At 44.2% G+C, this 25,259-nt stretch overlaps 1 protein-coding gene across 1 annotated transcript in view; it reads right to left on the minus strand.

The window, feature by feature from the left end:
* The window catches only part of ABCA13 (ATP binding cassette subfamily A member 13), a 2,590,787-nt gene that overhangs the window by 1,608,230 nt on the left and 957,298 nt on the right, over positions 1 to 25,259 (minus strand). Inside the window, exon 26 of the mRNA XM_086964984.1 lies at positions 6,855 to 7,050. Within this exon, the coding sequence (XP_086821110.1) occupies positions 6,855 to 7,050 (196 nt within the window). The remainder of the gene's footprint in view (positions 1 to 6,854; positions 7,051 to 25,259) is intronic.

Genomic DNA, 25,259 nt, shown 5'->3' on the forward strand with positions numbered 1-25,259 from the left:
CCCTGCTGGAGTGACTTGTAACCTCCAAGTGGTGCCCCCCAAGTTCTGGTCCCTTTGCTGATGTTAAAGTGTACTCCTCTTGCCCACACTGCAAATGCCAGGACTTAGAACATGTTTGCCAACTTTTCCTCTAGAGAATTAGTGGGAAACTGAGACTTCTGTACAGTTGAAGCCATTAATGCTGAATCGCCGGCCGGATTTGACTTTAGAATTTGCCCCACTGAAGGCGATCTGACTTCCAGAAATGTTTTTAAGTCCAAATGTATAGGGTTTCTTTGGCAATGACTTTGAGCAGCAACCCTGAGGTCTTCATGAGCACATACTTCCAACTTTGCCCTCTCAAACTTTCCCATCTTCGTTGATAAGGGTACTACGACCCTGCTCTTCAGCACCCTTATGTCCTCAAGCTCTTCTTCAGATCCAGCTTGCCCATCCAACAACACACCGATGACAGAAGGCAAACTTTCCACCGGGACAAACCTGGTCCCTGTAGCCTAGCTGTGCTCCATTGTGGTCAGACAGATCTTTTGACTTTAACCCAGCCCAAAGTGTGGCTCTTCCTTTCCACAGGACTTTATCTCCAGTAAAATCTTGTTTAGTTTTGATGATGTACTCTATGAGAGGTTTGAATAACCTAAAAAACCTATTTCAAAACCTGGGCACTTAGTATATTACAGCTTCAATGAATACGAGATATAAAGGTGACTTGCTTAAACATCGGGCGAATCTGTCTCTAGAATTCTTAGTACAGCCTAGATTGTATTAAGTTGTTTGCTACTTGGATGTGTCATGGGAGCTCTATATAAGGTAAGATATGTTTCAGGAAAGATCTGACAAATCACCAAGCAAAGTTGCCTGGCAGTTTTTAAAGTTGATAAGATGGATTGATCTTTGAAAGGAGTGGGGCTGAGGTGAATCAATAGTCAAACAAAATGGTAATCTCTGAAAACGTACAATCACATATGCCAAGAAAATGATGCTGTAGGTGAAAAAGATATAGCGATGTGGCTTTTCAAGTGAAAGCAATTGATTATTTTACTGCTGTATACATTATACTACAATTAAAGAGATCTCTAGAGTAGAAGGTGATGATTGACAGTGTGGAAAGTGCTGATAGATCCAAAGGTTTTATGGCCCTGACTCCCTCCTGGCATTTACATGCTTCGATCATCTAAAGGTGACAGGATAGCCATCTCGGTACTCATATAAGGTCAAAGGCTGACCTGGTTCTGATATAGGATATTATTCTTTCACCTGAATATACTGTGGGGCATATCAGCAAGAACCTTGTTAAAATTATCGCAGTTTTGGCGGCAGGAAACTGCCATTAAAACGGCGATAATGGGCTTGCTAATATGCGTTATAGAATTCCAATAGAAGCCCAGGTTAGATGTCCTGCACATCTAACCTGGGCTTCTATTACTACTATGCCCCCAACTTGGCTAGAGGAGGTAGTCGGTAAAGGGGACAAATATTTTCCATGCCTGCTGTTTAGAGGGTGTAATTTTGTGAAGAATGAACCACTGCTCTTAGCGATACTTAAAGGACTGCATCCGAAGAGAAGGACCTAATGGGTATCCTACCTGAGGCTAAGAGTTTGGGCACAAACTTTCTAAACCAGTGAATGGGTAAAGCCTGCAGCTTAACATTTTGTGACTTTCCCTGTATATTTCTCTAAAATTCCAAAAACCATAGTAGTAAACAAGTGCTGTGTCATTAAGGCCAGTGTTTAGAGTTTGATGCAAGAAGGCTACCTTGCTCATGACATACTCAATTTTAGATGCAAGAGTGTGAAACAATAACAACAATTCATTAGGAATATTGTTAAGTGATAAAGACTGAAGCATCCAAAACATTGTCTTATAAAAATAATGAAAACGTATTACCAAGATAACCATAGAAATTAGAACAATTAAACTACAGATGAAAACATTTAAAGATATAAAGGGTGTTAGTGGGACGTACTATTATTGTTGCATGACATGGATGCCAAAGTTCATATTATGTATAAAAGTTCTGCGAACCTGGAATGGATTAAGCATAATTCAAAACCAGTATGATGAGAAACCATAATACCTTCTCAACGACTGCTGATTTCTGGAAAGCCTGATCTGAGCTAATTGAGTTTTAGGAGCAGTTGATGTGACCAATGGTAGATGTTAAGGTAATACATGTTAAAAAATCCTAATGAACCCATGTGTGAATTATTGAGATCTGATAGTTGATGAAAGTATGTGTGGCAGAGATTTAGAAAGTGCCAAGATAAACTGTGAAGTATTGTGCAAATGAGATTAGGTAGAGATCGATATTCGGGGCAAAAAGAAAGGATGTTGGCGGGCAGAAATCTGCAAGATGTCAGCAAGCCATAAGATTAGAAGAATCAGCTCCTGTGGAAGTGTAGTAAGAAAACTACTTGAGAAATCAGTACTAGAATGGGATTACATTTTCGTGAGGCATAATAGAAGAAAGGGAAATGGCCTTAACAACACAGGCTCAGTCACACGTGCTGTTTCCCTGCAAGATGAACCATGCATGACTTAACTACGCATATGCTTTAACAACACATATGTATGGTTAAGGCAATGCGCGGTCTACTTACAGAGTGGATGGGCGGGCACATGAAGACAGGAAGAGGCAGGATCAAGAGAGGGCGCAGTGAGGTAAGTGGGGATGGGCCTAGGGCTGGGTCCTGGGGGAAGGGGATCATTTTTCAGGGTGGGGTAGTTTTGGGGGCTCAGGAGGTGGCCGGGGTTGTTGATAGGGCAGGGAGCCCTTTTTAGGGCTCAGGGAAGGGGGCTGGGCAAGGGTAATTTACATGTGATGGGGACAGTTTTTAGGGCACAGGGGCTAGGGTTGGGGTAGTTTTTGCAGCATAAGGTTATTGTGTGGTATTAGAGCAGGGGAAAGAGTGACAATTTACAAGGCAGGGGCAGGTTTAGCCCTCAGGGATTGGGAGCTGGGTGGAAGTACCTCAGGGATGTAGGGGACAGGTTTTAGGGCTCAGGGTTGGGAGTGGGTCGCGGTCATTTTTGGGGTGTGGGGTTAATTTTTACGGCCCAGGGCAGGGGGAAAAGGGACAGGTTGCAGGACAGGGGTCAGGGGTATGCACTTTGCAATCTGACAGGTCTCACTGCAGCTGCTCAGTCATCTCTTAGGCAGGTATTCTTTGCAGGCCACATGATGCACACTGCACTCTTGACGTCTCTGAAAAGCAGCAATTCTCTGAGCAGATCACCACTGCAACTCTGGTGTGCTCTGGGTTTGGGTCAATACGTTTCATTGTAGGAGACCCCAACAACAACCTGAAATCAGCAATGGATGAACAGGTCTCGCTGGAGCCTAGGCAAGAAGCCACTATACTTCTTATTGCAAGGATCTATCTCGCCCAATTGTGATCTTTGATACAAGAATCACATTGTGGAAATCTCACCTCCATTTATTTTTTTGTGGGTTCTTTATGACTTGAACACTCTTAGCAAAGACTGCCTTTCAGGTGAAGCGGAACAAAGCTCAACAGGCCCTACTGTTTTTGCTGATTTTCAATGTTTTGTGGGCGTAAATTTTCTCATAGCGGAAGAAGCACTGCCTTTTTTAAGGACATGGTGCCTCTAATTGCTAAATACTGTTGTCTCTATGGTTCAGACTGTCCTCCAGTCTGCGATAAAGGCATTCTGATCCGCAAGTGCATGATTCAGTTTTACTACAGTGCTAGCCTCAGTCCTACCAGAAATTATCAGGACTGGGTTCCACAAAACTAAGTCCACATCGCTATCCCCTTTCCAGGAGTTAGTCAGAAGTGTACAGTTCTTTACCGAAGCCAAAAATACTATTGTTTTAATTAAATCCTAGAATGGGTGTTTTTTTAGGTATTCCTTACGTACTGTAAAATGAAAAACATTAATAGTGTTGTCTGGATTCACTTACCCACAAATTCTCCCAAAGAGCTTTTTAAAAACAGTAACTAGCCTGGCGCATCCCCAACTAGCAAACGTTCAAAGGAGTCAGGAATTATGTGAGGAAATTGTCAGGTTCTTTATGGTAAAAGTGGAGACTATCTTTGCAACTTTTAATGGCCCAATACCTGATATGACAGGGACCTCAACAGAGGGTTACAAGCTGGCTTTAGGATCCCAGCCTACTTTTGACAAGTTGATACCAATATCCATTATCAATACCCATAAGCTTATCATGTCAGCTAAAGCAGCATCCCCTTATGATCCATGTTCGGTTGCTGTGGTAAAATTGCCCCCGGAACCGATTGCTCTGTCACTCACCTCCTTATTTATTGCAATGTTTGCAAAAGGGCATTTCCCCAAATCGTGGAAAACTGCTTCAATGTTGCCACTTCTAAAGAAGCCTAGTTTGGACCCTAAGGATCCTAATATCTTCCGACCAGTATCAGGCCTCCCACTTCCAGCTAAACTGGTTGAAAAAAGAATGAATGCACAATTGAGTGGTTATTTACACGATACCAAAGTTCTGGATCCTACCCAATATGGATTCAGAGAAGGGCACATTTGGACAATCAAGTCAACGCAGTAGTTTCGGCAACGTCATACACTCAGAACAAGTAAGAAAATACTGCCTTTTCTGCCGAGAGATAGCCAGCGTACGGTGGTTACAGCACTAACTATGTCAAGGTTGGACTATTGCAATAGTTTATACCTGAATATTCAGGAGCATTTTCCTCATAAACTGCAACTGTTGCAGAATGCAGCCGCTAGACTGCTTACTGGTACATCGAAATTTGCAAACATCTCAAGGGAAATCAAAAGACTTCACTGGTTACCCGTTAAGAAACAGGTGCAATTCAAATCCCTTTGTTTGGTCTTTAGGGCCCTACAAGGTACAGGTCCTGATCACTTGAAACAGCAATTTCAGTGGTACGTGCCCAAAAGATCATTTTGCTCCCTTGGAGCAAAACTATTGATAGTACCACCTACAAAAAAAGCTAGGTGGGGAGGCAGAAGTTTTGCTGCTTGTGCAGCAAAGGCTTGGAATAACCGCCCTTTTCATCTGAGGAATGCTACTGATCTATTGGCTTTTTGGAAGGCCCTAAAAACGTGGCTGTTTGATTTATAAACTGGTTGCAAATTATGTATCACTTGGAGCACAGTAGCTAGCGCCAGGACACCCTAGGGTAACCGCTGCGCTTTACAAATTTCTCTAACATAACATAACATAACAGTAGTGAATGCCACGGAAGGAAGATGATCTTTGAAAAATAAAACAATCTTACTGATCATAATGAAGTGGATAAAGAATGTGCGTGGTGGGCAATTGTTTTGAAAAGCTAGATTGACATGCAGGGGTTTCCAAATGCTCGCTGGACCTAGTACTAGGATGCTCAGTTATTTTGAAATTGCATGATCATTTTGACGGTTTAATAATGAAAGAGCGATTAAAACATATATGGTAATAAAGTGCCATTTAAGCATATCAGTTTAAAGCTATTCAATTTACTGTTTATTGAGATCTTACCTGGGGGTGTGCCCAAGTCACTAGACTTCTGCGACCAGAAAACATTTTCCTAGGAAATGATTGAATATTTCCAGTAATGCTGAAGTTCGGGTTCAACAGTAAAGAAATGAAAGTTATTCTTTTTGTTCTATTGCTTTGGGCGAAGGTTTGGTGTAGCATAAAGTACTGGAGAAACATGTTATTGATGTGTTGTTATAGCCTGAAGGTTTTCTCACTCCCATAGTGGCTCAGATCAAACAGATGAGCACAGCCCGAGGCATAAATCAAACATGTCACTCTCCGAAGTCTATAACACAGATACTTTGGTAAAGTTTAATGAAGGGAATCAGCCTATCGCAGTAACTCAGCATCAGAATAAATGGGGTTTAGAGGAAGGTCCATTAAAAAGTTAGAGGAAAGATTGCATGCGGGTGTGAGGATTGTTTATCACTAACTGTTCTCCCAAAATGAGATTTGTTATGTTTTCTTGGAAGATAATGGTAATTATTACGGCGAAAGCCATTTTCTTTAACTTCTGTTAAGGAGAAGCTGCTGCGAGGGGGTCGTTTAAATATTTTACAATATTAATTCTGGTAAGTTGTGAGTCATGGCGTACCTTTATATTTATTGTTATGTGATTGTAATTGCGATGAGGACTGGCAATAAATTTAATGAGAACACAGTTACAACTGAAGGAAAATATTAAAACACTCCATTAGCAGGAACAAGTTAGTCCTATAAGTTACCAAGGTAAACAAGTTTTGAAACTAAAAAATGACTTGCACAGATAGGTAGCAAAAAGCTTTAAAAACAAGAATTAGGCATTCCCAGCCTTTGATTTCTGGTGGCAAAAGGTCTGCCAAATTGGGTAAAATTACTGCTAAGTGTTAATTTAATACATTTAATAAATACATTTTGACCCTTTGCTGAAAGACAGTTTTCATTCCACACGTTCTTATTCCTAATTTCCTTGTTGCTTTGGCTGTCTTGGGAGGCAGGGTGAGTCTACCTATTGTGACTGAACATCCTGCTCGTGATTTGTATGCTCCTCATGTTATATTAATTACATTTACGAACATCATGCATGATTGTGTTTATATATGAATCAGCAGAGAAAAATAGATTAGTTCTTTAGTGGCTCGTCTCGCTGTCCACAAAATTAATTTCCCCATAAAAGTAGCAGTCATTACTTGAAAAATAAACATTTTTCAAATTGCAAGATGAGACGCAGCCCCGTAATGGTTTCCTATTAGCATTTAGCACACGTGAGCCAGTAGTTCGCCTGAGGTGCTCGCGCTGAGTGCCTATCTCGCTGGAGCAGGTGCGCCGCTGTGCACGCGCACCGGCCACTGTGGCTTAACCCCTTCCCTTTCCCCTTGAAGGACATAACGTACATAATCGTAGTCTTGCCGGCGCCATTGGGACCCAAGAGAGCGGTGATTTGGCCTTTGAAGAAGGAAAGGCTTAGACTGTTCACAGCAATCTTGTTGTCTGCATACTCCTTGGTGACCGACATTAGATCAACCCCAACTTCTAGTCCGGGAGGAGCTCGTTCCAAGCCAGCTGCAGTCGGATCGTGTTTGAGGGAGTCTGTGTGCGAAAAACGAGAAGAGAACTCATCAGAATACTGAAGAATTGGCAATGAATGCATGACAGGGGCAACACATTATGCTTACAGCTACATAACATTGCAGGCATGCCTCCCTCCTGACAAATTAATCCATGGTCTGGTCGCACTGGAACAGGCCCAGGCACCAAAATAGCCCCCCCAGCTCCCATTAGTGAATCAAATCGCTAAAGATGTTGCCCACATTTTCAAATCGGGGCAGTTTTTAACGTGTACAGAAAAGCTGTGTAGGTGTTTTGCAGGGTAGTGGAGATTGCATGCAATTGTGTGTGCTGCAGACGATTGTAGCATTAACAGGGAAATCAACGGTAAAAACCGGCCAACCAAACAATAAGAGGCCCACAAACAGCCTAAAAAACTGCCCACACACTGACCTGACAGACCAGCCCATCAAGCACTGCCTAAATGCCCGATAGGGAAGCCGTACGTGCGTCTGGTAGCTCAGTGAACTAATGCATGGACTCCAGGGCTCTGTGTCATAATGGCAGGGTCAAATGTCAGCAGGCCTACTCAGCCTTTCATAGCTCTGAGGTAGTTTTAATGAGTACAATTGAGGCTGAGCATAATAATACCTGGATTGCGATATAAAAGATAATAGGCAACTGAACCCTTTTATTGGAATCAGGAAAAGGAAAGGGACCTTAAGACTAGCACTGAATTGTGAACGCAAGGGATGAACATCATCACTTTATGTAATGTGATTAAAACGTACATATACAGCTAAGATAATATATATGTTGGTTTCTTATATCACAAAATAAAACACAAAGCCCTTGCCTATAACCTTTCCCCCAGCATTAGCATTTAGCGTTTGGCCTGGTTCCTTTAGAGACGTGGATCACTATGCTCCCAGTGATAATGTAAAGGTTTTTTTCTTGTCCTTATTTGCTTTCTAATTTTGTGATGAGGAAACAATGGGGCCCTTTTCGATGTCAAGAGGACTTGTGTTGCGTCCACACGGCACCATCTCGGAAATGGGATCGACCAACCTCTGGTCGGCGGCCCAGACTGCCTCATTAGGATGCGACCGAACACTGTTTGGTCGCATTCATACATTTCCCTACGGGAGTACGTGTTACAGCCATAAACCGGCCATAGGACATGCTCCCACAGGTTAATGGGAGGTGGTGTTAATCCCTGTACCCCGTGGCAGGCACCTCAAGGTGCCTTCTAAGGGTTGCAGAGATTAACAGTGGGGCACAATAGGTGCCCCCTCGGCCACCAACCAGAGGACACCAAGGAAAGGGGGCCCTGTTAAGGGCCCCCATGCTCGCTCTCCGACAGGCTTTCCATGTCGGAAAGCCCGGCATAGAAAACCTGCTGGAGACAGAGTATTGAGGTCCCAAGGGTGGAAAGGTTGCCCTTTGGGATTACAGGCCGGCCTCCGACTGACCGACGGGCTCCTTGAGCCCATATGAAGCCTGCCGTAATGACTGGCCAGTTTAGTTTCTGACCACCAGCAATGTAATGCAAAGGTTGGAAATTAAACTGAGATGCGCCCCAGAAAGGCTCCGACCAATGGCTCCGACCATCGTAATATGCCCCTATGACTCATTTTATGCCATCCATGGCTTCGATTTCGGCAGCATGGTGGCAGGTGCCCAAGCTTGGGTGTGGTGTTTGATGGCCCTCATTCAGCTTTCATAGTTTGCACAGACTTGGAAATGGTGATCTCATCCAGGGATGGCAAGGTCCTGCTCCTCTCATTTCTAGCCTCTCTACTGCAAGGGGATTACACCTCCTTAAGTGATTGGTTGAGTCTTACGGAATAGATGGCAGCAACAATTTTGTGGCTCCAGGGGTCCGAGTCTCTCAAATCCCTAGGGACTGTCATTCTTTCGCAATGGTCTCCCACTTCCCAGTTCTTCAACATTCAGTTGGTTGCTGCTTCAGAAGGACAATCTCCTTCGGAGTGTCCCTGGTTCTTCTTGTTGTCTTGGTCTTGATCACAGACACCAGTCATTGTTCGAGTACGGAAACCACATTAGGTGGCTTGTAGGCATGAGGGTGTTTGTCTCCATCTTAAGTGATATAGTCCTGCAACTGGTGATTGTGAGTGCTTTTCCAAGGGTTCTTCGATTATTTTTCATTGTAGTTGGTGGATTATCACCTCCCTGTGAGGGTGGATAATCAACTGTACGAGGCCTATATCACTATTAGAGGTGGATTAGATCCTGGTCATTAGATCTGAAGGCATAAGACATTTTTTGGGGGGAACACCCAAACATACTATTCCTTCCTGCAGTGTATCTCCAGGACATGGAAACTGGGATTGCTGAATACCTCATTCCCTAGTTCCCTTCCTTCGTCCAGTTCTGTCTCTGTCAGTGAATGTTTCTTGAACTCTATACCAGGCAGATCTTTTTACCACTGCAGTGGATAATCAACTTCCTATCTGTTTTCCAATCCACTTGCCCTCAGGTCTTGAGTTTCGATTCTCTTGCTGTTCCTTGGTTGTTGGGATCTCGTCTCTCTGTTCCCACAGATTATGCTTATATCTTGGATGCTGTTGACGGTGCAACAGAAAAGAGTTTGTGTCACCTGTTTAATTTCATACAACTTGTATCTGTTTCTGTTGGAAATTGCATTCAGTCCTACTTAGTTGCTGCCAGTTCTGCCATATCCACTTGTCCTCTCTCATCTCCCAGTGCAAACACTTCAGCTTCTTCCCCTAGGTGTTTGGGGTTTGAGGTAGTTGGACTCCAGCATGTAAGGTGTACTCGCAAGGTTGGTCTTTCATGCCACCGGAATGGTCAACCTTCCTGCTTGAAGTCATAGAGGGAGCCCTGGGCTCAGATGGCAACCAAACCATGCTTCAAGGGGCATACATCCTTATATTAGTGACATATTGAAGGTCCTTCAATTTCTGAGGGATAGTTTTCTCCTGGTAATTACCATTTCTACTATGCAAGTTGAGTGGGTGGCAATTCAAGCTTTTCTAGACACTGGGTCTGATTTATCTACATTTGTCTCTTAAGGCTTCATGCATTTTCCACACTTTTTACAATGCTCAGCTAATGATGAAGTCCTCTATTCCAGCTTGGTAGCTGCCTCGGGCTTTGTAGACTCTGCAGGTTGCTCCATTAGATCTCTGTCTCCATCCTTACGGAGCTTCTGTCTGCTAAAGAATCTCTTTCTTCAATGAATGCCAAACACGGGATTCTACAAGTCCATTAATTTTAACTACTTTACCCACTTAGTAAAAAATTTCATAAGAACCTAGACAAACCTGTATGTGCCATGAGTTGCATACCCATGCTTTTATCAATCCCTAAATGTCATAAGACTTTTTGCTAAATGTACCAATGAACCAATGACTGCACCTCCACTCCCAATTACTTACCAATAATCATACGATGAGTGCCAAGGAGTACCAGCATCACACAACCCCAACAAGAACAACAGGGAAGCTAAATGAACTGAAACATTGTGAGAGACTATTACATATGCAAATCAGTGGAGCAACCAAACTATCAGCAACAAAAGGAGCAGGACATAGCCGCCCAACAACCACCATAAAATGATTTACCGAGGTATCAGGGAGAGTCAATGTCACAACACAACAAATGAATGACCAGCCCACCATGCACAATTCAACTGTGCAATGGGTGGGCAGACACTTCAAAGGACTAGAAAGAAGGATCTCAGAAGAGGAGTAGGCGTTTGAAATAAATAGATTGAGATAGTGGTTTAAGGTACTCATAAAAGGTTTACTATGGGAAAGTGCCCCTTTTTAACATGGTACAAAAGGGGGTGGTGATGGACGGAGCATCTGAAACAATCAAACACTCACACCCAGTCAAAAGATCTGGGTTTGATCCATCACCGTTCTTTAGCCCACTCTGCCACCCCAGTTCAGACATGGCTATATGCAAATCAGTCTGACCCTGTGCCTCATGGGAACAGTCCAACCCGAACTGCCAAGCCATGCCTTCCCTAGACCGGAAACAAGCTTCCGAGGACCGGTTTCTGGCATTCCAGCCGTCTTCAGCCCGGCTTGCTTGAATCCAGTGGCAAAGTGAGCAAGGGATTCACGTCTGAGCATACCCTGCCACACCTATGGCGGCCAAAGCAGTACAAAAGGGGGTGGTGATGGATGGAGCATCTGAACCAATCAAACACTCACACCCAGTCAAAAGATCTGGGTTTGATCCATCACCGTTCTTTAGCCCACTCTGCCACCCCAGTTCAGACATGGCAGTCTGGCAGGGTATGCTCAGACGTGAGTCCCTTGCACACTTTGCCACTGGATTCAAGCAAGCCTGGAGCTGGGGACTCTGTGTCCAACCTGCTATCACAGGTCTGTATGCGCACTAGCGCACGTGCCCCCAGGTAGTGAGAAATACCTGTGTGTGTTTTCACTACCTATGAGGCTTGCTCTTCCCATAGGTTAACATGGGTAAGTGATTGACATTACGTCCGGCTGCAATAGTGAGTTGCAGTGCGGCAGCCTTATGAAGTTTCCTATCAACGGATTCACAATCCCAAACCCTTTCCAGTGGAACAGGGGATTTTGTCATGACGTGCTTTGAAATGTCACTTTTAGTTATGGATAGTTCTATGCTTTAAGAGTCTTGTGTGTCATAGTGCTGGGCTCCGATGGACCACCGAGGTTGGGGGAGCACATCTGTGCATTCCCCAGCAACAGTCATAAACCATGGGCATACTAGAATGACAGACCTCTGCCATTTGAGGGCCTGATGTGATAGTTTGGAGAGAGAGGTTTTAACACTTAGCCTCTAAGGGCCAGATCATGGCCCCACTAAAGATTACGGTCTGCATTACACTGCCCCATGGCGGACAGGCTTACAATTTAAGGGTGACATCTGTGGTTTAGAGGGAAACCCCTTAAACCACTGCTAACTTCAAAGACACCCAACAGTGTAACTACTGGTATCATCCTTAAGCAAGAGGTGGAATACGCTTGTGGGGACATGGGACTGTATAATCCAGACTGCATGGTGCACGCTGTCAGAGGACTCTGTTGTACAATCGGAGGATTATTGCCCTTGTAGGGGACCAAATGCCCCTTCTGAATACTGGCTGGCCAGGGCTGAAGACCTTCTGAAGTGTGGCACCCTGAAGTGTGCTCTCCAAGGGCCCGTCGGTGGGCCCCCTGTTCTCCCGGAGATCTCAGGGACATCAAAGATCTCCTGCAAGGGACCTACATTATCATCTACCTGTGATATCTGGGGAGGGGTACCCTTTCAAGTGCCCACATTAGTTACTGAATCCTAATGGGAAGCGCAGTGTGAGCGGGGAACTAAGACTTTTGCCTAGTGACCGTATTCTCTAGCACAGAGCACTGTTCCCAATAAGGTGCGCGCGCGCACCATTGTCACCCGGAGCGCGCAGTGCCCTGGATTTAGTGCGCACACTGCATCCCTGGAAGACAGTTCGCTCCGCTGCTTTTAAAACTCGATTTGTGCAAAATACGGTCATTTCATGGTTGCGGGAAGGCCGAAAGAGACAATGGTGACAGGAGGGAGTAGCAGGTAAGTGTCTCCCTTACCGCCTGTGGGGTTAGGGAGGGCTGGCATTCACTTGCTGCATTCATTGTTCTAATAGTGCGCAGCTGCGGAGCTATGTGGGCCTTTGAGATAGTATTCATGTTAATTGCAGTTACCATGAATACTATCTCAATATTCCACATTAGCCCCACAGCCGCGCACTATTAGGAAAATTAATGCAGGAAATCTAAACCACGACGTGTGCTTTCAGGATTCTAAAAACGCACATTGTGTTGGTTGACTTTCTGCATTTCTTTTCTCAGGAGTGCGCTGTTGCAGGGCTGATGTGGGCCTTTGAGATAGTATTCCTGTTAATTTCAGCGCGATTGTGACAAAGTGTTGTATTCCCGATGGTAGAGGTGGAGTTGCTGCTGTGCTCTACGGGTGGGAGTATCACATGAAAAATCTAATATAGGCACAGAGGTTTGTGCACCCCCTACTAATATATATGTTTCCGACAGTAAAAAGTGGTTACCATATCTCTACTAATAGGAGTGCAGGTTGGCCTATGTCTGTTTTTTCCTTCTGGGAATCATATGCTTTAATGTTGCGTCATATACTAATGTTTTGTGAAGCATCTCGGTTTAGATTCTGGTAGTACCAGGATAATGAGTAGGGTCACAAAACTTGTATAATATGCTCAGTTATCATGCTTCATATGTTTATGGTCACAGTGATGTATGTGGTGTACTAAAACATTTAATTCCCTGATAGTATGTTGTTAAATTCTTCCACTTGCATTTCTAGGATAACACTATTTCAGCATTTGCATTATATGCACACTACTTATGAGTTATGTCACTTTTGGTCTAAGATACATATACAATATGAAATATATTTTGATATAATCCTGAGTGGAGTCCCTTTTGTGGTGCATTCAATGTGTTTCTGTGTGAGTGTGTTGCGCAAATGCTTTACATATTGCCTTTGATGATTAGCCTACCTGCTCTATGCCAAGTTACCAGATGGAGAGCACAGGTTATCTTTGGTGTGTAACTTACTTGCCCTGACTAGAGTGATAGTTTCCGCCTGACTTAGGAGCATGCCCTAACCAACCACAGAAACCAGTTCTAACAACATGTGTGGACATATCTGCATGATCGGATATGCCCCTTTGATGTATAAGTTGATTCTGGGGTATTTTAAGTGAACAAGGAAGCCACTCTGAGAACATGTGCTGGACGCTGGTGTTTGCCAGTTTTCCAGTTACATGATGGCTTCACTGAAACTAGAGATGATTAGTATCAAAATTTCGTGTTGATTAACAAAAACTGATTCCTTTGATGGATGTATTGGTTCAGGTACCCAGTAGGCACCGTAGAGATGCCCCCTGAAAACGTACCGACTACTAGTGTGCAAGCTGACTGGTGTAAACCAGCCTGCCCCCAAAGACAGGTTTCTGACCCCCTGCAGGTGAGAACCTGTGCTGTCTTAGGGCAGAAACAATGCCTGCTCCAGCCGGATGTTATCAGCATTTCAAGGCAGGAGCCTTCAAAAGCCTATGCCCCCTTTGATATGTGGACCCAAGGCTTCCCCAGACTGGGGAAGTCCACCCCCTGCCTCGGACCCATTTGGCTCCTGGACAGGTGGGAAGATTAGCTAGTCAGGAGGTATATTCCCCTTTCAGGCTAGTCCCACCCCTAAGGTGGGCTACTTGAAGTGTACACAACTTTTAGAATTCCACCATCTTAGTTTTGGTGAATTAAGCTCTCTGAGTTATGCCCACTTCCCACAGGAAGTGGTCTTATAGAGTGTGTAGACACCCTAAAGGTAAGTATCTCATTGGTTACTACCTGTCACTCCCATTAGCCCCCCTAAATTGAGTATTGACACCAGGAACTTAGAATTGATGGATCAAGAGAGAGGACAAAAAAGAGCCATTAGAAAAGTGGGAGCTGAGACTTGCTGTGCGTTTTTTGGCACCAAAACCTGCCTGCCTGCACCATTCTCAACAATTGTGACCAGCAACTTGCCCTGCAGTTGACCAGCTTCCCAAGGACCCCGAAGTGCCAGCCCTTTGCAAATAGCCAGTAATCTCCCTTGAAGTACAGGAGCTACTCCCCTACAGTCCACAGGCCCCAACAACGCAAAGTACGGTCTACTGAGTTGGGGAAACATCCTTTACAACGCGGTGTTTACACGGCCCGACCTTTACGACACAGCCATTACAACACAAGTCATTACTACAACTTGTGCTGGATGGCGCTCTTGCTTAAGGAATAGTTTGATTTTCTATTCCAACACCTTCCCTAATGTTACATGGGCTGGAGTTGGAATAGAAAATTAAATTAATCCTCAATCCAGTGCCCTCCAACGCAAGTCGTTGTAACAACTTGCGGTGTGAAAACCGCGTTGTAAAGTACCGCAATCAAAATGATCACGTTGTACAGACGTACATCCACTGAGTTGCTGCTCCCCAGCCAGCCTGATGCAGCAGCTCCCCAGGAAGAGGACTGTGTGCTCCTGAAGAGGGGATCTGTCCCCCACCAAGTGAGAGGACACCAGGACCAACCGGAGATACACAGGACAAATACCCAGGGTGCTGGGCCCTTTGCAAGAAATCAAAGCCTGTGAGAGTCCAATCCAGTCTCCCAACACACAGAGCAGGCGTCAAGAGATTTCAGTACTGCAGAGACCCACTTCCAGAGTGGCCAAGCAGTCTTGATTTTTGCACCCTCAACCGGCGAGACTGACAACCGCATGGCCCTAGGATGCACACAGCCCAGCCAGCCTTTCTGCACCTTTCTGCACCAGTTCAACATTTCTACTCCTGAGGCATAAAGCTTCATCCGTACCACCTGCTCACATCTTTCCAGGAAGGAGCCCAGCCAACTCAGCTCTGAACCTGATGTTCTAACCTTTGCAGCACGATATTAAAATGGACTCTGAGACCTCGAGTAATGTGGTCTCGGTGCTGTGATGGGCCCTAAACCCTTATTGAGAGGAGTGAAGCAGGTTGTTCTCTGTAAGAATGGTGGTGAGTTGCCAATTTACCAACTTCTCCAGCACTTTTGAAGCTACCGGAAGTAGTGCATGTGGCCTAAAATTAACTAAAACTTCAGGATCAGCATTAGTTTTTTTTAATAAAGGGATCACATTAGCCCTTTTCCAGTCATCAGGTAATACACCTGATTGAAGGGAAATAGCAAATAGCTCCAAGTATAAAGGAGCAAAAATGTCCGAAGTGGACTTCAAAATGTGAGGAAGTATGGGAACTAGTTGGGACCCAGACCTACAATTCACAAACGAGGTGAAGTTCTTGGTATCACAATTTATATAAAAATATGAACATTTTCTAAATTGGTCATTGATTTATTCTTGTGTGTGTGTCTCATTTATTGCCTTAGTGAGTATAAAAAATGCTTAGCACTACCCTCTGATAAGGCTAAACTACTCACCTATACTATCACAAAAGAGAGCATTTAGTGTTATCATTTTTGCTCTGTAAACCAATAAGGGTTGCCTGGAATCTTTATGCAGTGTACCTCGTTCTGGTCCACTCTATAAAGAGCCAGCTTCCTACAGTTACCCTGCTTCCTGGCAGGCTGAAGCTTATGAAAAAGATACTCCATGTAAGCAAACGGCATCTACAGAGACCTGATGGAAATCCAGCAAGTGGAATGAGGATTCCTCAGAGGAACTTGAGGGCATATTAGCAAGAACCTTGTTAAAATTATCGCTGTTTTAGCGGCAGGAAACTGCCGCTAAAACAGCGATAATGGGCTTGCTAATATGGGTTATAGAATTCCAATAGAAGCCCAGGTTAGATGTGCAGGACATCTAACCTGGGCTTCTATTGGAATTCTATAACGCATATTAGCAAGCCCATTATCGCCATTTTAGCAGCAGTTTCCTGCCGCTAAAACAGCGATAATTTTAACGAGGTTCTTGCTAATATGCCCCTTGGTTTTGGACAAAGAACAGGCAAAACATGGCTGGCTAACACTGCACACAGACTGATCCTTTGCTCTGAATGAGGGCCTATGGAAGAGAAACTCTTTATATTTGAAAACCTGAAGGTAAGGTTTGCGACACATCAAAGCACCCAAATCCTGTGCCCGACTAGCATTGGTGATAGTAACACAAATTGGCCTTGAAATTTATCTGACTGATGGTCTAGAAAAGTGGCATTATATGTCGTGGCTTATATTAGACTAGAATAGGATTTTTAATCCTGATCCCATCTACATATGATAGATTTGTGCTTTGAGCTAGGGTACTGTCATGTAGGAATGAGTTAAAGGTTCTCGGAACACTCACCAAGTGGATAATTGCAATATTTTGTGTTACCTGAAGTTTCAAATATCAAGGCAGACTTCCGGAGGGGATGATTCTGAGAGGATTTACAGGTCACATATTTAACAAGTGAGAGGAAACGTCTTTAAAGGAAGTACAGGGATGTCCTGAAGCCACCTGAGTAGGAATAACTGTCAATGGAGCTACAGGAATGCCACGAAGACTTGTGTGATGTGTTCATTGGGGCTGGTGTCCAAGGCAGTGGAATTATTGTACAGTGAACTGACAGACAGACGGGCTTGTTGAAAAATATAGCAGCACATTAACAATATCTTTATGAAGATAATTCGGGATAATTGCAGGAACTGACATAAAATGATTCATTTGAATTTATTTTTCTTGAGATGTCCTGAGCAAAGTTTCACTTGATTTCTAGTGCTCTCCAGGGAACTCCAAGCTTGTTTGACACGGTCAGGGAGAGTTGGTAGAATCAGAAAGATATAGCAAACCCCATGCTAGAATACGCTCTCCATGTTAAAGAGAACATTCTTAAAATCTGGAAAACTGGAGAAGCACCACCGTAGAGTCAGCAGAACAATTAGAAAACAAGGGAAATGTAAAATTAAAGCAGGCATGAACTTAGAAAACAGATAAAAGAGTGAACTGAAATATTTGACACTAGCATAATTTGATTGAGCTCAAGAGGTTGGTTTGGTTTCTTTTGAAGCATGTGAACTATTATCTAAGCATGGACCCTTAGGAGTCAGGAAATTATAATGTTGAAATTATTATTCATTGTAATAAAAGATGCTTGTATGAGAAATCTAGCAATTTGAGAATGCAGAAAGGTAACGAAACAGAGAAAATAAAAGCGCGACCAGAGTCAAAATACTGAAAACTAATTTCCCTTATTCAAACCCGTCATAGGCTGAATGCTGTCAATCCAGCAGAATAAAGGGTCTAGTATTCCTTGGGCCTTTGTCTGCTTCATCCTTCTACTAAACCATCACAATCTGTAAAAGTCACTTACAGGGTTTGAAGTTGCAGGGAAAGGTAAAGCTTCTGAGTACCATGTCATACCTAGAAATGTTGAAACATATTCCTCCTCAGAAGTGCCTATGGATTTTTGGAAAAATGTATTATAAAATGCAACATTTGGTCCAATTTTGATATTTTCCTTTTGGGGGGAGAATTCCCTCTTCATCCACCTGAATATCGGGACTGACATTTGTAGTTACAATATTCCACTGGAATAAAAAATGTTCGCAAGACTCCCTGTTAAATGGCTCAGGAAAAGTGAGGGTCATTATGTTTTGGTATTTAAAATTAACTTTATTTCCATTGGCAGAGGATTTTTGACTGACATTTTTGTCAGTGGGCAAATGGTATAGCTGCTGCCTCTTCTCTGGCACAAATATATTTCCCTGCTGTGCAATGAGTGTTTTGGATTAGACTATTTTCTCCATGGCACATCAACGATTTGCTGCTAAAGAGTAATTTTTCTCCTTGGCACTGTTGCTGTCTCGAAATACCAGAATGTTGTTAAGTCCCACTTCAGAAGTAAATGAAAAACAATGCATATGAAAATCTTGCTGTGTAATGTGCTGTTGGCCTCAAATTTCCAAGAGTTTTTGGAGGGTGAACCCTCCAACTCTAAAATACGTTGAGTAGGGAAGTCTTGTTTTCTATGCTTTCTCACTCAGTTGGATGTGGGAGCGGTGTAACAGTTTTGCAGAACAGTGTTTCTTCCATTATCCAGCACTCAAGCGTGTTCCTCTGTCAATGGGAAGTAGTAGGTAGAGCTCTCCTAGTTTGTTGTTGTTGGCAAAATTTGTTGTTTGGTCTCCAAGGCCAGAAATGATGGGCTTCTGATGGGGCAGTAAGCAATAGAGGATTTTTAATGTTTTATAGGGGTTACGTGACGGTCAGACTTTTTGGATGGCAGCATAATGTTGCACGAAGGGCCAAGAATGACCTTGGTATTTTCTTGAGTGCTTAACCATGGAGGCCATTACAGCATTAAAAAAATACCCGGTCGTGCAAGAATGCTGCAAAGTTTTGTGGTCAATTGGCGACTTTGTTTGCTGTCGCGTATTCTGATGTTTTATACGTAATTTTATAGATTTTGTGACATAAAAATTATCTGACATTCACTCATTATGTTACAAATACAATGTAATGAGTGTCTAATGGTTGCACTTAGTTTCCCAAAGTAACTGACTGATGCATCCATTTGAGAATTAAGATGTGTAACTTAAATCTAAGTGATGCTTTTGTGCTATTTTCACACCGAGGTCAAAGCTTGTTTTTTATTCACCAGTGCCCTTCTTGCATCTTTCAGTATTTAGGTCACTGTGAACCATTTCATAGATGTATTTATCTTTATAATTGGCTATCCATCAAGGTGGTGTGGCAGTAAAGTAATTTACTTCATGACCTCGTCAGAATAAAGAGGGCTCAATGGTGCGGCTATTGGTCTGTCAGATGTGGCTTTGTCTTTATATTGTTTTGATTTCTAATCCAAATGTTCTGTTGTAAACTATGTTCAGTGGATACTAACGTATGAAAGGTTATGTGACATTACAGGTCAATTGACCTTGAGTCTGTCAAATACCCTGTCATGATGGGGGAGGACGAGAGGCCGAATTGTGATGTAAAGTTGGTGCAATTAACTGAATTCCAATACCACATATCTACATGTCTGGGGTGGAGGACACCTTGCTGGTCACAAAACAAGATTCGCTTCCTTGATGCTCTCAAACATCACTTACTGGTCCCTACTCTACGTTGTGGGAAAATCAGATCTTTTTACCATGATATTACTTCCTAGTTTCCATAATGCTCCCAAAAACTACCTTTACATGATCCAAGTAGGCACATTTTAGAGCCTTACTGAAGATGGGAGTTCCTTTATATGGGTGGAGTATTTCCTATGAATGTCCATGTGGAAATTCTATTTATCACTGTATGACAGTGGCGTGTGTATCCTACGGTAACACTCGGCCACCTACTTGACCATACTCAATAAATGACTGTCCAGAGCAAGGTTTTGTATTGAGCTTTGCATCACAAGAATAACAAACCCCTGAGATTGCTTTATGGTGATTAGGCTCCTGTGATACTCTCCCAGCATAGCAATATCAATAACACTTCTATTCTGTGCAATTTTACAAATACCTACAAATAGGCTATGAGGCTTTCCTAGAATCAAAATTACTGGAGGCCACTGTAACAGTGTATAATAGATTCTAAACTACAAAATAAGTCTCCCTGGTTCACTGAAGTTGATATCAACGTTGCTTTGGCAGGATGGTCATCAGATTCTCCCCTGAATCCCTACCTGTTTGACTTGGCTCTTTTTGGTAGGTTCATCCCTAAACTTTTTGCCTTTTCTCTGACATGATATTGGTGGTTTTTGGCCTCTGCGCACTTTAGCACTGTGGTTCAGTGTAAAGTGGTTGCCCGCTTTGTGTTACATTTGTAAGGTTGGCCTGCCCTCCCATAGGAATGCATTGGGGATTCCCTGATAAGTGTGTGTTAGTGATAATTCCTGTTATGAGAGGAGCAGTGTGGTCAAGTCTGGTACGATAGAAAAGCGTATCCAATTTAAGATGCTTTGTTTGGTGCACAAGATCTTGTCACCTCAGGCACCGGCTGGACTGAGGGGGCTGTTACAGCTCTATGCGCCACGTCATCCTTTAAGATCTGCCACCTTAGCGCTGGTATGCACCCCACATGTTTGGAAAGCCAGAGCAGGTGGCCGTTCCTTCCGCTGCCTATCCGCGCAACTTTGGAACTCGCTCCCTGGGTCCATCAGAGCAATTCAAAATCATTTTGCGTTCCGGAAGGCCATTAAGGGCTGGCTCTTTCTGGCCTAATGCGTTCTGCATCGGGTTCTCGTTTGGGAGTTTGTGGTCTGCTCTGGGGCGCCCCGTCGCTGGGGCAGCCATGCGCAATACAAATCTAATAAATAAAAGAAATAAAACAAATATGTATGAAATTGTGTGAATAAATGCTGCGCAATGGTGTGCGCAGAGTTATTGCGGTTATTTTAGAAATGCCACTTTTAGAAGTTGGCATTTCTGTGTGCTATGTCTCTACCTACCTGATGTGAATTGCATGTCAGGCTTGTGAGTGGCAGGAGCTGAGGGGTGTGGGTGGCACCAGGAGGGGCAGGTTGAGTCAGCGCTGAGCTGAATAGGACATCTGGGCTAAGAGTAGAGGGACGAGAAATCCTCTGACTCTGAATAGGACTGTGCCCAGCCTGCACAATGCTGGTTCTGCCCCCTGTGGTGTGTCTGATCACTGAGCCCCCACCTGACAAAGGGGAGAGGAGCTGGGAAAAACAAAGTGCTCCAAATCCCCCCTAAACCAGTTCTTACTGGTATCCCCAAGCCCTGTGGTGTGACACAAAGGGAATGTGATATAAACATAGGGCCTGTGACCCCATGAAAATGTTCAGTTCAGTACCTTGTTGCTGTTCCTGACCTTGCTGGGGGTGTGCTGCTGCTGGGGCCCAGGAGGAATGGCCATGAGGGCTGCCTCCCTGGGCCCTGCATTGACCCCTGGAACGTTGCCTTCAGTCTGAAGATTCTAGAATAGAGCTTTAGTTTTCCTGGACTTTGATTATAGCGCTTTGGGAGTGCTGTACTTTTATCCTTGTGAGCGCTTTCGGTTTATTTCTTAAAAGCGCTATATCTGTAATCTGCTGAGAAGCGCTTTATTTTTATTGCAGAGCACTTCCCTTATTTCACCGAGCGAATCTTTTCAGCCAGCAGCGCGGAGCTGCGATCATTTTTGAGGGAATCCCGACATAGGGATTCCCCCACTTCGACTGATTTCATAGCGGGTGCCCACCCCGCATCATGGCTGCATTTGATTTATTGTATTATTTCCAGCGGGAGCCCACCCCGCGGTATTACCGCATTTTCGATTTATTTTCTTAGCGGGTGCCCACCCCGCTTCAAAAGGAGATCACCTCCACGGCCCGGTAGTGAGGCACCGTGCTCCTGACGGGGGCGGGGGCCTCGAAACGGAAGAGGAAGTCCGGGTGCCTCGCAGGCTCCCATTGCGAAGTCCCGGGTCCCAGGAGGGAGCCCGGGGGAAGTGAGGAGAGGCTGGCACAAAGGCTTGTTGGCGGGGCTCCCATGTGATGAGGAGAGCCCGTGTGCAGTTCCCCAGCTGCCGCCGCCAAGAGACTGGAGGAGAGCAGAGTCCTCCCAGAGGAGAGCCCGGTGAGTGGGGCTCAAGTGAAAGTTGGGTGTGGGGGTGTGTGTTGGGGCACATTGTCAGTGCCTGTGCCCGCCTGGGTGTCACAGTACCCCGTAGGATAGTGGGCAGCTGCAATGTTTTGCCATTGCTCTTTTTAATTCAGCTGCTCCGCCGTAGTGGGCAGCTGCCATGTGGGGCCCATTATTTTCTGAATCCCAGAGCACGGCCCTGTCGAAGCACATTGTTGGTGCTTGCTAGTGCCCACAGCTGCCCCGTCCAGCAGCGGGCAGCTGCAACATTTTTGCACATCCATTGGGGAGTCCCAGTTGGGCTCCCCCAAACACAAGGGTGCCAGTTCCCTTTACCTTATTTACAGCTGTGCTGCACCAGCGCGGTCAGCTGCAAGGTTTAGGCCATTCTTTCTTTGGGGACATAATTTTGGAGTTAGGAGTGAGATACACTCCTTTGCCCCATACTTTCACAACTGCGCAGCACTTAGTGCCAGCTGCTACGTTTGACTTCTGCTGCATTGGCAGCGCGCCCTGACTCTTGGACATAGGGCATTTGAGCCCCTTTTGAGATGGCTAGTTGGCCAGGGGGACTAATAGGTTAATAGGGCACCAGGACCTAAGGTGATTATGTGGTGCTAGGAAATGTAATTTATATACTATGATTTACACACCCTGATTTATGCCTCTTAATGTGGTTTTTATGATTATGAGGTTTTTTGCATACTGTGGTTTATGCTAGTGAGATTACTTCCTAATGTGAGTTATACTTAGGAGGTTATGGTCTAAGGTGTTTAGGCTTATGAGTTTGGTGCAGAATATATTTCACACCTAAATCTGATACTGTGCATAATATGATTTATGTTACAAGATAATGCTGAGTGTAGTGTTTGCCAATAATTACTGGTTGTGTTCTTCGTTTATTATATGCCTACATGCATTATCTTTACCAAGTGATGATTCTGACGGTGGTCCAAGTGGCCCTGTCATGTGTATATAATCCCCTGTAAATATTGCCCAGTGTTAGTTGGCACAGTGTATATTGAGTGATTACTATTCTAATGTGTTCAAAGGCTATTTTTGATATAACCTTGTGTGGAGTTCCTTTTGTGGTGTGCCTAGTATGTTGTTGCTGTGTTTGTAGCACACATGCTTTACACATTGCCTCAGGGATAAGCCTGACTGCTCGTGCCAAGCTACCAAAGGGGTGAGCAGGGGTTATCTTTGGTGTGTTACTCCCTTGACCTGACTAGAGTGGTGGTCTCTGCCTGGCTTTGGCGCAAGCCTTAGCCAACCTGAGATCCCATTTCTAACACTACGCCTCAAACATTTTTAGTTTAGGCTGAGCTATTATTTGATTCCATTTATTTAGGCTTATCAATGATTCCTTAAAAACTGGGACGATTCCCTCCTACTGAAAATCTGCAGAAGTGATGGCTCTGCTGAAGTAGCTGACTACAGATCCTGGCATTTTGGTGAATTTTAGACCTATTTCTCTCTTGCTGATGGCCACTAAATTGTTGGAAATTGCAGTAAATAGTAGGTTGTCAAGCTTTACTGAAGCACACTCTCTCTCTTGGAAGACTCAGAGCCGGGTTCCCGGCAACAGTACAGTATAGAGATTGCTCTTATAAGAGTCCTGGAACAACTTTGTTCCTTGTTAGTTAATGGAGATTGTGCTACTTACTAGACCTCACTGTGGCATTTGACCCATGTCACACTCCATTTTATCGGGGCGGCTTGCCAGTTATGGGAATCGTAGCTTGGCGTTGTAGTGGATATATTCTTTTCTAGCAGATCACTCTCAAATAGTCATCTCAGGGTCTTACAGAGACCCCCTCCTGGCTCTTCACTTAGCTATAACCTGTTTAATGTGTACTTAACACTGTTGATCCAAATTATACAAATCTTTGGGTGCTTGATTATGTCCTATGCTGGTGATACACAATTCATATTTGAGTAAACTGCTTCCACCCCAAGGTGCTCTAATAACTGCTTATCGTCATTTGCCGAATGGATGCACATGAGTTCTCTGCAATTCAGTTATTCTAAAACAGACTCTGGTTTTTGGTGCTCCTGACACCATTCGGTCCCATTGAAGATGACCTTTGGATGTAGATCAAGATCCTTTCCCTTTAATCAAAGTAAGAAAACTTGGTATTCTCTTTGATCAAGGCCTGTCATTTAAGATCAGGTAACACAGTTTATTCATCCTGCTTTATTCTTTTGAAAGCCCTTGGAAAAGTTCTGAATTTTCTACCTGCAGGCTGTTGGAAATTCATCATCCAGCATGATCACTCCTAGGTTGGATTAATGCAACTCAAATCACTTAGGGCTCCCCAAATATGCCACACAGAATGCTGTGGCTTGCTTAGTCCTAAAACTATTGAGCCACCTTTCTGTTCAGAGTCATGTACAGGATCTACACTGGCTCCTCATTTATGAGGGGGTGCTTTTTACAACCCTTCTTCTCACCTACCAGACCATTAGCCAGACTGGTTTGAATAACTTTGAAGGCTACTACAGTCTGGTGAAAGCTTTAAGGTCTCGGAAACAAAGTTACTCATGGTCCCCAGGTTTCAGCATACCTGGCCATCGCGGCTGCCTCCCGTTTTATGTTACTCAACATAATAGCAGATACCTAAGCAAAATTGTTTCATTCCCTGATCTAAGGCCGGCTCTGCCCGTACTCATTCTGAATCTGTTTAAGTTCATCAGGTATGACTGCTATTGAAGGGGTACCATGCGTGCTGGTATACACAAAAGCGAAGACTGTACCCAAAGTGGCACAATCCCTAACTGGGGAGTCATCCCCATCAGCTAGAAAATCGTTAGTATTCTGTGTTTCTACGGTGGGCCCGTATGAGGAAAAACTGCTTCAAGCTGTGCTGCTTTTTGTGCCATCCAGAACAGGATTTGCTCCTGGCTGGTGGGAACTTTTCCCATAATTCGATTCAGTGTTTGTGGGCTAAAACCTGCAGTAGCCATGAATGGTTGTGTAGCCAGAGCAATCCCCACAGGATGGACAGTCCATGTTCTCATTGCATATTGTGTTAGATTTCTGTAGATTTTTACTAAATCTCTGTGTAGTTTGCGCATTCCTGCTGATGTTAGGGCAGCAACGTCTGGATGCGGCGTGTATGATGCTAAGGCAGGCCAAGTTGCTCTGTCTCTGCTGAGTGGACCAAGTCTCATGTTTTCTGTTGT

This window comes from Lissotriton vulgaris, chromosome 4_1, assembly GCF_964263255.1.
Source record: "Lissotriton vulgaris chromosome 4_1, aLisVul1.2, whole genome shotgun sequence".
NCBI lineage: Eukaryota > Metazoa > Chordata > Amphibia > Caudata > Salamandridae > Lissotriton > Lissotriton vulgaris.